Genomic DNA, 13,289 nt, shown 5'->3' with positions numbered 1-13,289 from the left:
CCAAGGAGGACAAAAGAAAGTGAGGGGAAGAATCCCCAGCGCGGTGCCTCTGTGTGCGTGGGAAGGGCGTCGGGTCAGAGCGGTCTGTGGACAGCGCGCAGGCTAGACCTCGATGCCCGCTGGCAGGTCTGCCCTGCAAACGTGTGTGACCTTCACGAAGGCCTGAACCACGTGAGCACCCTCGGTGCAGGCTTGAGTACAGCCCTGAGCGATGCTGCTGCTGAGCCCAGCCTGCCCCTCTCAGAGCTCAGGGCCCCGGTTCCCACAAACTTCACAGCTAACTGCTTGTGGCTGGGGGCGGCCCCAGGGAACCAGGAAGTTCCGACGGCTGCCTCCCCCCTTGGTTTGGCAGCGGAGGCTGGAAAGATAAATGAAAGAACTGATCTCTGAAGGCTGAGCGGTGCTATGGAAGAACTGTCCTGTGAAATGTCTGCTTATAAAATATACAGCTTTCCCATGTAATTCACCACTATAGGAAGTAAAAAAAGATCTGAAATACCACTATAAACAAGATGTATTTTTAAACAGAAAAGATATCTCCAAAAAAAAAAGGTAAATTTGAAGAGTCTGTGGCTTAGACACTAAGCCTTCCAACATTCATAGCTGAAGAAAAACTGATGGTATTCATCAGAAGAAATATCTAAGGCGTCTCAGGCAGGGGCCAGGGAACGGACTGTACTTCCAGACTTGCTGCGGCTCCATTCCTGCAGCCTCTGAGGGGCAGACATCTCAAAACCAGACGGAGCGCCACGTGTGGTGGTGAACGCACAATACACAATATACAGCTGATGGATTACGGCACTGTACGCCTGGACCTGATACAGTGTTATTACCCTATGCCATCCTAATAAATTCAACTTAAAAATTAGATACCGTGCCACATCTAAGGGAATTAAACAATCAGTGGGGAACTTTCTGAACATAATCAAATATGTTATCCATACCGGCAGTCTCTTAAGGTTAACAATGAGTTCCAAGTTTTCACAACAAACTTGGTTTCTATAACAAATCTGATTAGTGCAGTGCTTCCTATGATTCTAAACTCAGACTTTTCCGGACTATAAGAAAAAACAAAAGAAAGTTTGGAAAGTTTTTTTTTTAAATAATTTTTTTTTAAAGATTTTATTTATTTATTTATTTTTAGAGAGGGAAGGGAGGGAGATAGAGAGAGAGAGAGAGAAACTTCAATGTGCGGTTGCTGGGGGTTATGGCCTGCAACCCAGGCATGTAGCCTGGCTGGGAATCGAACCTGGGACACTTTGGTTCCCAGCCCACGGAAAGTTTTTTTTTTTAAAGCTCTCTTCATTGGTATGCTAAAAAAAAAAAAAACAAAATAAAATGTAACTCTGGATATGTTATTTGCATTGGGTATAACAGTCTGTATTTAGTGTAGCACAAAAGGAATAGTCTTTCCTAATGCTCTTCTCAGCACCTTAAGAGCACTCTTACCTGCTGAGATGTTTCCCTAATATAAGTTCACAAGCATTCACTGGGCATCTGATACATGCCAGGCATTGCACTGGGTCCTGGGGAATCAGTCATGAACAAAGGCCGAACTGCAGAAGCACTCTGCCCAGGCAGTTTGGAGACCAAAAGGGAAGAAACAAGTCCAAGGAAAGGTGGTGGCCAAACTCAGTCTTGAAGGACCAACAGAGACTCGCTAGGTGAGAAATCAGGGAATAAGCAACACTCTGAGCAAAGGGAAAGAGGGTGTGAATGCAGACAGGCGTTAATACAACCACACCAGGGGAGGAGGGAGCGTGGGGCGAGTGGGGTGGGTCAAGAGCTCCAGCTGCAGGCAGACGGAGGGGGGGCCTGGTCCCCAAGGCTCGGGGCCAGGTCCTGCCACTCTAACTTCACCCAGAGTGCAGCAGCGTCACCAAAGCAACCTCTGTTCCTTTTTTTCTGAGTGGGCCAGAGCACTGGTAAGAAGCTGATGTTAATAAGATCCAGGTTATGGGTCTGATCCTAACTAACCCTTAAGGGGGTTAGTTAGCTTCAGAGAGAGAAAGCCACCTCCTGAAGTGCCAGCGCCGAGACCACGCTGACCCCCACAGCATGCTCACAAGTGCACGCTGCCAGCTGCCTGCTCCTCCAGCACTCTGGGTGGCCACGGCTGGCGCCTGTCCTTCTGAAGACAAGCCAGCCGGTTACCTGCCCTCGTGAGCCTGGCAGAGCCCAGCCCCAGGAGCTCCTGTCGGACCGGGGAGGCCTCAAGGAAGGAGTTCGCTCCGGTGCGCGAGGAAGGCCTGTGCCGGCAGTGTTGGAGGAAAGCCCCCTCAAAGTTTGAAACCCACTGCCCCAACCCAATTATTTTCATTTTTTGCCCATTTTCCAACCCTTACATATTTACATTCTGAAATTTTTTTGTAAGAAAACAATAATCTTCTTGGAAAAGTAATTTAATTTCCCACAGTGGCAAGTCACTGCGCGAGAACCTGCTGGAGCACCCAGCTCACAGCACTGGCTGCTTCCTTTTCCTCCCCTCTCTCAAGCCACCTAGAAACAGGCGCAGGGTTTCAACAGGCAGGAAGTAAAGGGAACCTTAAATTCAGCTGACTCCACCACTTTGCAAATTATTTGCTGAGAACAACTCAAAGCTCTTTCTTTTGAAGGCACTTGGCCAGCCCTGTTATTGTGCTAATGGGTATGGGAACTCTTTGAAATTCCCCATGATGCACAAGGGCAACCTTCCTGTGGGTGGGGGGACCGATAAACACCCAGCACAGGTTGGTACAGTGGGCGGACTTGTACCACGGCCCTTTTCTAGCCACCTTTGTCTTTGTCAAGGGCACTCACTCTCCTTAACGTCCTCTGGGAGGCTGCAGCCCTCCAGCTGCGACACCCTACACTCCTACCAGGAGCAGGGAGGAGGGAGGTGAAAGATGGTGACAGCCTGAGCCAATCTGGCGAACACTCGCTTCATCACCACTGCATCGCGTCACCAGAGAGCACTTTTCCCAGGCTGTGCAAACAGTCTTGTCTGCCCAGTCTATTTCAGTCCTGGGCCTCTCCGAATCCTTCCCTATGTCACAGGGGGCTTCTGTGCTTTTTGCCCAACCCTTGGTTTTTTTATTCGATCTCCTCTCCACCTACTTGGAAGCACGTTCTACAGAAAGCTTCAGGAGTCTCCTCTTCCATTAGGAGCAAGCCTGGTCCTTTTTTCCTCAAAGGCAGACACGATTAGAAAGGGAACAGCGCCAGCGTCTTCCAGGGAGCCCTCTATACCCAAACTAGAAAAATACGGGGGGTGGCAGGGGGAGGCTATTTCACACGATGTGACACCCGGACAGGAGGGCTGACATTCGGAAAAGTGTGATTATCAGGCGCCTTAATGGTGAAGGGTAAGACACATGCCTCACTGGCAGCTGTCCCTCCAAGTAGCATACACCTAATTAGAGGTCGTCTACTAATTAACAGGGTTCAGGTCACCAATGCTAAGTACACAAATGGTTTTCTTAAAAAATACCTTTTCTATGGAAACTGCTCACAAAATTGTTTTTAAGGACAGATGGAATGGACTGTGCAAAAAAAACAGTGTTATTTTGCAAAATGACATCACAACCCAGCGTTGCCTTGAGTCCCTCCTTCCTGCCTACAGTTTGGGGAGCCCTGGGCCCCAGGCCAGCAGGACTGCGTTCCGCGCACAGGGGTCCGCGAGGCCCGGGAACGACAAGGACACTAGTATCTTTATGTGCGGGTTTTCACGGATAATGGATGAGGAACTCCGGTGGCCAGCGTGGACTACAGAACACAGCGAGAAATATCCACCTTTACAGCGCCCAGCTTCTATTTATGAAGGCAGCAGATGAGCTTCATAGAGTTCCGGGTGTCCATTTCCAAGGCAGTTTGCTCGCTCGTTGTCAGTGCCTCCTGCCCACTTACGCAGCCTAAGGCAAGATGTTTTCCTCAGAGGTGAGGCCCTCAAGCCCCGGAACTATCTGCAGCTGCAGAGCCTCCTGCCAGGCACGGCGACAGCTCAGCTCAGCGGTGGCCCTCCTGTGCAGTCCCCTGCACTCAGTCATTTGATGCGTGAGCTGTTCCCAATCAGGCACAGCAGCCCTCCCTCCCAGCCCTGCAAGCTGCACTGCTCCCCAGCGCCCCGTGCGGAAAACCGGGTAACGGAGCAGGAGGGGGAGAAAAGGCGAGTGAGTGACTAGCGATTCTCTGAATTTCTGGAGCAAGGAAAGGAAAACACCCTGAAATTTTGGGCAAGAAAGACTGAAGCCTCCGGCCAGAGACCTTAGGAGTTTCTGTGACTCTCTTCTTTGTAAGCTGAGCAGACAATTTTGAGGCTTTTAGTTATTTTTTTTTAACTATAGTGTAAATCCTTCAAGAAATCTTGCTATTTAACCAGGAAGAGAGTATCTGTTTTCTTCTTTTGAACATCCTCTTTTTAGGGACAGAAACTGAAAATCCACTTGGGGAAAGAAACAGTTAAAGAAGAGGGGGGCTGGTGAAGATTTTAAGAACATAGATTCTTCTAGTAAATCCAAACGGGAACTTCTGAAGCAGATAATAACAGAAATCTAGTACTTCGGGGGCAGGGCGTGGGGCATGAGAAGACAACTTAATATAATGTTCAAAAGCAAATTTTAGCATTTCTACAATTTGGATATTCAAGCCGTCTACCCCAAACTGCCCAACACAGTGTTCTCTCTATGTTAGTGAACATCCCTTTCAAGATGCTCCCTAATTCTAAAAACAAATCTAAAAAAGGGTGATAGGGTTATAGGTCTTTAAAGCTATCAAGTGACTGAATATAAAACACACTTTAAAACCACTTGAAATTGGGACAAGCAGCGTCACAGGCCCGGGAGACCGAGAAGGACGAGTCTGACAAGCGTCCCCTGGAGCGTTCCCCGGGCTCCCTGGCCGAGGCTCTCAGCTGTCCGCTCCAGGGGGAGCGCCTGGTGGCGAGGGACTCGAGTCTGATCCCACAAGGTGAAGGCGCGTAGGGAGTCCGGTGGCGGTGAAACCCAACCCCAAGGAAACGCAGAGTGCCGAACAGCACCCTGCTCTGTGGAGGACATGGGCAGAAGAGTAAGATGACTCACTGTGGCGTGACCGCCCGAGGTTCTCATCCCCCACGAGAACGCGGGTTCTGCCAGCTTCACACACACTCACCGAAGACTCTGGCCACGAAGCCCAGCGGGAACTGGGAGGCAAACACGGTGAGGAACCAGGGGGCAGCGTAGAGGCTGGGGCCGATCTCGTGCTCCTCCAGGTGGCTGTGAAGGTCCCTGTGGTAGTCGTGAAGGAGCCTGGAGAGCTGGTACATCTGGATCTGCGGGGACGCACACACAGTGTCAGCGCTCGCTGTCTGACGGGAGTGCAGAACTGTCAGAACCTGGAACGTTCTACGTAGCTCATGGTGTCATTCGACCTCAGCTTCTCATTTATCCACCCAAGAGCCTCCCGGGCGCCTCCTGCATGCAAGGCCTGGCTGGGTGCAGGCCCAGAACAGTAACGCCGGGTCTACGACCTCTTCCTTTCTTCCTACGGTGCCCTTGTGTCCTTGGCCGAGAGAAGCTAACTTCCATCTCGTGGAAGCACTTCATAAATTCTCTTCCAAACACACACTCCCAGCAAAACTCAAACCCAGGGGAAGCAGCAGTGGGACGCCAGCCTCCCTGCTGGGAGTGAAGGGAGCGCACGTGAGGACTCTGCCCACGGACTTCACTGTATCTGCTCAGTTAGTGAACCCCCCTGGGCCCCTACATTGCTCATGAGGCAGGACGAGTGGGCTTTCTGTGGGTTCACAACATGTAGTAGACAGATCCCTGGTCCTGGGCAAATTACAAAAAAGAAGTGTTTATCTCAAGACGGAAAAAACAACTTTTCCAGCTGAAGTTGAGCTTCAGCATAAAGGGCTCCCTCTCCTGGGAGGAGGCCCCGTGACGAGCCCAGGGCAATGCTAACCTAGCGGCCGGTCTCTCCCGAGATGCTGCAAGTAGGATACATGTGGTCTGAACCGGAAAAACAGGTTCCAGAGCCAGACAACATGGTACCCTGAAGTACCAGCCGTGGCTTCTGGATGTAAAAGATTCTAATCACCATGGCCACGAGCCTCCCCTGAAAGCTGTGTGTTTACAATACTAAATTACATGCTCATAAAACTCGAAAATTCTGCTCCCTTACATGGCAGGTGGGACTACACTAAAGCCAATGGGAAGAAAGCGGGAAGAACATGACAGTAGGTATGGAAAGTGTTATGGGGGTTAAAATCTTTCAGTGAGTTGAGTGGCTTCCTTTTGTAAGGGTCACACCCACGGGGTTCCTATTCGCAGGTGGAGGTGAACTGGACGTTTAACCACACAGTGTGGTGCTCTGAAAGAGTCCTCAGTGCTCGTGTACACTTTCCAATGACACTTCACTGAGGCTCTGAAACCGCAGTACCTCACTGGCAAATGAACACACAAACATATGCCCAACATTTAGGAATATTTCTCAAGCAGAATCCAGAGTTATCCCACTTCTGAAGGTGGCAGTCAGCACCTGGCACTTAAAACACACTGCTGTGTTTACTTTTCTTTGGATATGACCTCCCTCCTGTCACTCATTCATTTAACAAATACTGTCCTGGCTGGTGTGGCTCAGTGGACTGAGCGCCACCAGAGAACCAGCGGGTCACTGGTTCAATCCCCAGTCAGGGCATATGCCTGTGTTGGGGGCCAGGTCCCCAGTAGGGGGTACACCGGGGGCAACCACACATTGATGTTTCTCTCCCTCTCTTCTCCTTCCCTTCCCCTCTCTAAAAACAAATAAAATCTTAAATTTAAAAAACCAAAAACAAATATTGACTGGGTCTCCCTATCACCCAGGCACTGCTGTTCTAGGAACTGCAGACGCAGCTCCAAGACAGGTACAATCCTTCCCCTTTCATAACATAGGCTAAGGAGAAAGTCAGAAAATAAACACATAAGCAAACAAGGTAATTTCAGGCAGTGAGATTGTGATGCAAGAGAAATAAGGCAGGCTATCGTGATCCAGCATTCTTGGGGTAGAAGTCAGGGGACGTACATCTCCTGGGACGTGGTATGTGAGCTGACCCCTGGATCCCTGGCACAGAAGCAGCAAACACAGCAGGAGGCAGGAAGTGGGTAGTCTGAAGATGCTTTGATGGGGAATAAAAGGGAGGGCCCTAGACTCAGCCAGGCCTGGATTTAAATCCCGACATGGCCACTTGCTAGCTATATGACCTGGTCAAATTTTATAACCTTTCTGAGTCCTAGTTTTCCTACCTATAAATTGAGCCGATGAACAGTGTGTTCCTCAGGGCTAGTGAGGAGAGGAGCATCTGTGAAACACTTGCTGTGACACCAGCAGAGAGCAAGTTCTCAGCAAAGATCACTGTTACAATGATAAATGCTGGTGGAAAAGCTCCTCCGTACAGCACGGGGAATATGGCCAATAACACTGTGGCAGCCACACATGGTACCAAGTAGGTGCTGGAAATATTGGGTATATAACTAACCACTATGCTGTACTCCTGAAACTACTACAAAATAATACTGAGCATAAACTGTAATTTAAAAATAAAAATTTAAAAAGAAGAAAAAGATCCTTAGCTACACCTGGAAAGGAATCATAAACATTTCAACATGTGTCTCCATCAAAAACATAAGGAGCATCTACCTGCAAAATAATCATGTCTGGCCGGTACTGTTTCCGCAGTCCCCTGTCAAACATCAGAAACTTGAGCATGTGAAACGCCTCTTCCTCTCCCATGTGAAGCAGCAAAATGCCTGCTACAAAGCTGAGGCCTTGGCAATACCCCACTTCCTGGTCCAGAAGCGAGTAGGCCTTCAAGATGTTGTAGAGCGACAGCTGCCCCGCTCCCAGCTGGGCCGAGAAGTACGGATGTGTCGGAAAGGTTCGCCCTGTGAAAACAAAACACGCAGTCATAATTTTAGAAGAGAAAGCCTGTCGAACAGGATTCTGATGGGCTTCGGGGTAAAGCAACAGCTTTTTAGAAGCTGGATATTGTAAGTCAGCTCTGCACACAAGGTCACCTGGCTGTTCTTGGAATAATGTTTGCAATGACCACTTCAGTGAGTACTCGTGCTGTTGTGCGGTGCAGGAAATCAGAGCTACCTGAGGTTCTACAGATACCTGGATTCCAATCGAAAGCAAAAAGAGAGCTGTCGGTCCCCTACACAGAGGAGCAGGCAGCTGTGGTTCTTCAGCAGCACCTGTCCCCGAAGCATCTAAAGGTGGCCCAAAGGCCCAGCCTGGTGACACGATCTTGGATCAGCTTTCCCCATGCTGCCCGTGTGGTGCCTGCCAGTGCTTCTGGCCTCACGCGTTATTTCTGTACCTTTAAACCACAGGCAGTGGTACTCTGAAATGGACTGAGGAGCAGGTGTTTCTTTTACATAAAACAGGGACCTTCTTTCCACAAAGAGGTTAAAAAATAAGTTCTCAACATCCTGATTGTTTACACAAAAAGCTGGTTTTCAGAGGAGGTTTAAAAACTTCTTTTGTCTGGGAGGCTTTTGTGGCCAATACCTGTCAAACCCGGCCTCGCCCTGTCCTTCTGGAATGTGGCTGGTGGGGGAGTGGGTTTCCAGGGCCCAGAGAAGTGCCTGATCCGGGGGGAAATGCTCAGCCAGGGCCAAGTGTGGACCCAGGTGAGCATCCTGGCCTCGTCTGACCGGCAGAGGCAGAGGGTGCATCTCCACCACAAGTTAATTGTTTGGCTTAATTATTCGGCCAAGAAAAAAAAAAGGCATACTCCTGCTCCTCAGCCTCGTGAGAAAGCGTTTCTCAATCCAGAACAGTTTATCTGAACTTGAACAGCAGCAGTCCCCTTACTACCTTCCTGATTCCTCATCCTGCATTCACTCCTTTTCTCCCCACAAATGTTCCCAAAACACACCTCACACATGTCATCCCACTGCTGGAAAGTAACCAAGAGCTCCTCAGTAGAGCTCTGCACACACACCTCCTCGCCTACACTCCCAGCTCCATCCTCTACCCTGCCCCGCCCCAGCCCTGGGGGGCATGCACAGCGCCACTCTCTGTGGGTCTCAAATAGGTGCGGGTGGCAGAACACACAGGGGTCTTGTGGCATGCAGGAACACCAGGAAAGGTTTAACTGACTTTAAGTTGAATCCTTCAGTGTTATCATTTCTGCTCATCAGATACCTCATACCGATGCCACACCACACAGAAACAAGGCTCACACTGCCTGGCCCTGCTTGCAGAGAGGACAGTTCTCACTCAGCAAGGTTCCTAAGAGGATGCGCAGGCAGCCTGGAAAGTGACTTTTGCCACTCTGGCCACTCAACAGGTGCCAGATGTGGGGCAGGGCCTTCATGGCGTGTGCCCTGCGCAGCCACACAGGCTCTGTGCTCCGGGGGGCCTCGTGCTGGTTTAATGCTGTCGCCACCTTGAAATTCTTAATTCAACAGTGGGCTCTGCATTTTCATCTGTAACTGGCCCTGCAAACGCGGCGCCCTGTTTGGGGAAGGGAGCTCCCTAGGCAGCCTGCAGCGGTGGTGACATCAGTCTTCCCCGCGGCCTGCTCCTGAGCAGCCTGTTATTTGAGAGCAAACCTTAGGTGGAACTCTGCCAAACATACAACCTTGATCAGCAAGCCAGCGTGAAACAGGAACCACACACGTGCTTCCCATGCCCTGTGCCAAGGCCTCCGACAGGGACCTCTTGGGAAAGGCTCGGTTGGAGGAGGGCACTGTGGCAGTCTGATGGCACAGCCAGGTCACCCATGGCCAGGCCACACCGGCGCTCCAAACCGTGTGCTTCCCACAGGGCACGGAGTGCACGGGGCACTCGAGAAGCATCAGGCGCATCGCCCCCGAATGACCCGGGGGAAGATTAAGAAGGCAGAGCCCTCCTCTACTCGGACTGCTTTTAGGGAACACTTGGCCGAGTCCAGTGGCTGCTGGGACTGGCTCCGGTCGGCTCCATGTGCATCTCTGCTCACTTCCACCATCAGCGACATCAAGCTGGGAGCAGGGCGGGCGTGTTTCCACCATGGACGGACATCTACAGACGCAACACCAGGGCTTCCTCTGAGGGGCAGCGGGGAGGCGGCCATTAAACCTTGGCCAGCACACCACTGACCTGCTCGCAGGATGTGGGAAGATTCCAGACCTCTATGAAAGGGATGAAGACACACCCCGCCTTACTCTCTTCTTTTGTCACCCACATGTAGTTAGATCACTCTGAGGTCGAAGAGCATATTTAGAAGGATCAAATAAATACTGCATGATGTGGTCTGGATACCACGAGACAACGGCAGACTCTTATGCGTAGCTATGCATGCATTTGTCAGACTCCTAAGCTGCGCCTGTTCAAGGGACCTCCATAGAGCAAAGCCCCCAATGGGAAAGACAGGTGTGCTATGTAACAAGACTGCGGTATGACAAATTACAGGGACCTTTCTGTCTTTCACCATCAACGCTTTTTAGTTTCTCACAGGACTTCAACCCCGAGATGACACAGAAGGTGGTGCTCGCCACGGGCACCCACCCATTGCCAAGGAACAGCCTCCCCCTACTCCCAGCACGTGACACGCAGCCCTCCGTGGCTCGGCCACCCCCTACTCCCGGCCCAGTGAGGCCCACTACCAGGCTGGGAGGGGGAAGGGGGACTCGCCCTGCCCAGCTATATTTAGTCATCTCAAACTCCCTTGGCGGAGCCTTCCTCTTGGCCGCTCTTCTCATCTTTTACAGATTCTAAAGAAGCACAGGGAAAATTCTCTTTTATAACACTTGGATTAGAGCCTGTTCTTCCAGATACCAGGAAGCTTTGAAACCTTTGGTTAAAATATGTTAAGTGGAAGCAGAAATCAATACAATGGCTCCCATGCTGGATCCATGACCTAAACATGTCTTTAGATACATGCTTTACCTCTCACTGCAGCATGGGCGTGGCTAACCCTGTTTAGGGGTCACTGGGAAAGGGTCTCTAGAAATCCATCCAAAAATGCACCAAAAGGCTCCCCAGACCTCTGCAGGGCACATAAACTCTGCCACCGCTTTACTGACTGATGAAGCACAGATCCACAAAATGATAAGTGATCGACATGGGGGGAGATCCGGAGCTCTTCTCTCTTATTGCGTGGTGTCCCCGTGTTTCTGGACCTATTCAAGGGCTGTCCCAGCTACGACCCTTCTATCCTGGGAGAGGCTGTACAGCGCCATGGGGCGGAGGCGATGCCTCCTGGGAGGTGTCCAGGCTGGGATGCCAGCTCGAGCAGCAGCTGAAGTGGCAGAAGGTGGGGGATGAAGTGCAGCCTGAAGAGGGTGTCCAGCCAGTTGCTCAGGGTCACTGGCAGCCTTCAGCGTGGCCACACCTGGAGCAGGAGGTCCAGCTGGAAGGCAGGAGGCCTGTCCGCCCATGTTGCCCACCCAGGATGGAGAGCCGGAGAAGAGAGGGCTGCACAAATGGATATAACAGAAACCAGGCTTAACGGGTGGGGCGGGTCCCTGAACCGAGGCCCCGAGAACCATCTGCTAAGTATCATCTGCTGAGCCCTGGGAGAAGCTGTTTTCTCCCGGCCAGTGCGGTCCACTCTGAGGAGCCACTTGCCACCTGACTATGGAGGAAAAGCTGTGCTGGTATGGAGCAGGCAGTGCCAAGAGAAACAGAAGTGATACTGTGCCCTAGAAGGGACAGGAGAGGAAGACTAAGAAGACCTAGGTTCTAGAACTTCCTCCCACTGTCCAAGCTTATAACTTGGGCAAAGGACTCAACCTCTCTGGTACTCAGGCATCACCTCTAAAGTGGGATAACACATGCCCAAGTTCATACAGGGTCGTAAAAAGAATGTTTGATATCTGATAAACCTAGAGAATGTTTTGTACTGCCCAACTGTAGTTTATTATTCTTACTCTTTGGAAGAAAAAAATCTTGCAAAAACATTGATTAGATTCACATCTAATTTCAGAAAGTAAAGCAAGAGGCAGGAAGACAAAAATGCATCAAAGCTCAAAGTATGTCCAACCTATAAGCATTCTGTTCTGGCCAGAATACAGGTATCACTTTTTACGAAAACCTGAAATCTGATTTGTTTCACTCTGTACTGCACACCTTTATTGGGCCTTGAGTTGGCCGTCGTGCAGACTAAATAGAAAGCGTAGACTAAACAACTGACTTGGCACACGCCGCCTCTTGGTGAGAGGTGAGGAGGAAGCCAGGGGAAGCTTGGAGTTGGAGGGACTTCTAAGCGAGACCTCCCTGAACCCGACAGAGCAGAGCCTGGCAGGTAGGGCTCCCTGGAACCGCTGGGTCTGGGTCAAAACACAGGTTTTGCAAGTTCAAGTTCAGAGAGAAGGATGGCGCTGGTAGGTCCATGGACAAAGCCTGAAGAGATACACAGAGGTTACCCGGGAAATGTACCACTGGAAATGGAGCTTCCTTTTGGCCTCGGGAGGGCATCCGGAGGGGCATCCGGAGGGGCCTCTGGAGGGGATCCAAAATGGAGGCCAGGCCAGGGCCGGGACAGCCATGGAGAGAGGAGGCCAGAGCCCTCAGGGCCGGCGGCTGCAGCTGGCCTGCAGGGTGGGAGACGGGCAGGGCCGGAGGATGTGCGTGCAGCCTGGCCCTGCCCGTGAGTGGGAAAAGAATCCTGGCACACCCAAATTACGTGCCCGCTGGTGGAAACGCAGCCGAGGGCCTCTGGGAAGGGCCTCTCCGGGGGGGAGGCCCCCTGGCCCTGCGTGGACCTGGCGTCTCTTTCTGCTCCGGGGAAAGGCGATTACATCTCTGAGCAACATCTGGGAGAAGACCGAGCAGGCCGAGGGCCGGGCCAGACCAAGGAGAGTGAGAAGGAAGCCGGGGAAGAGAGCACTGAACCCAGGAGGGGAGAGCGTGCTCCCTTCTCCTCCCCCAGCCCTGGGAAGGAGCAGAGGGCAGCAGAAGAGCCATCTGCACTCCCTCCCTTCCACTCTCCTACTCCGCATTTATTTTTTACTTCATTTCACATGACAGGAACATGATGTCATTTTTTCTGTTACTCATCACATTAGCAAACAGAGCTATTGCCAACTCACAAAGCTGCCTTGCCTGGGGTCAGTGGGCCAAACGGGCTCCAGCCCCACTGGGTCCCTGAGGTCTCCTCACAGCCTGTCAGCATCCCCCCTCCCACCACTTCCATGGGAACGCAGGGGTGCGGTGGGCCTTGGGGAGGCAGCACAGAGCCGCAGTGGGTTCAGGTCCTGCCAAACTGTAGGACCGTGCTCACCACTTGCCCTGCCTGTGCCTCAGTTTCCTAGTTTCTTATCCCAGAGCTGTTGTGCGGGTCACACGAGATTAAGGGG

At 51.5% G+C, this 13,289-nt stretch overlaps 1 protein-coding gene across 8 annotated transcripts in view; it reads right to left on the bottom strand.

The window, feature by feature from the left end:
- Nucleotides 1–13,289, bottom strand: part of TBC1D1 (TBC1 domain family member 1) — a 207,303-nt gene that overhangs the window by 12,260 nt on the left and 181,754 nt on the right. For all 8 annotated transcript variants that reach the window (XM_036019718.1, XM_036019712.1, XM_036019704.1 and 5 more), the window contains 2 exons: nt 7,639–7,883; nt 5,128–5,287 (listed from right to left, as the gene is read on the bottom strand). In XM_036019718.1, coding sequence (XP_035875611.1) covers nt 5,128–5,287; nt 7,639–7,883 — 405 coding nt within the window. The remainder of the gene's footprint in view (nt 1–5,127; nt 5,288–7,638; nt 7,884–13,289) is intronic.

Source organism: Phyllostomus discolor, chromosome 1 (assembly GCF_004126475.2).
Source record: "Phyllostomus discolor isolate MPI-MPIP mPhyDis1 chromosome 1, mPhyDis1.pri.v3, whole genome shotgun sequence".
Taxonomy (NCBI): domain Eukaryota; kingdom Metazoa; phylum Chordata; class Mammalia; order Chiroptera; family Phyllostomidae; genus Phyllostomus; species Phyllostomus discolor.
The sequence above is the reverse complement of the archived record's forward strand: the minus strand, read 5'-3'. Positions and strand labels throughout refer to the sequence as shown.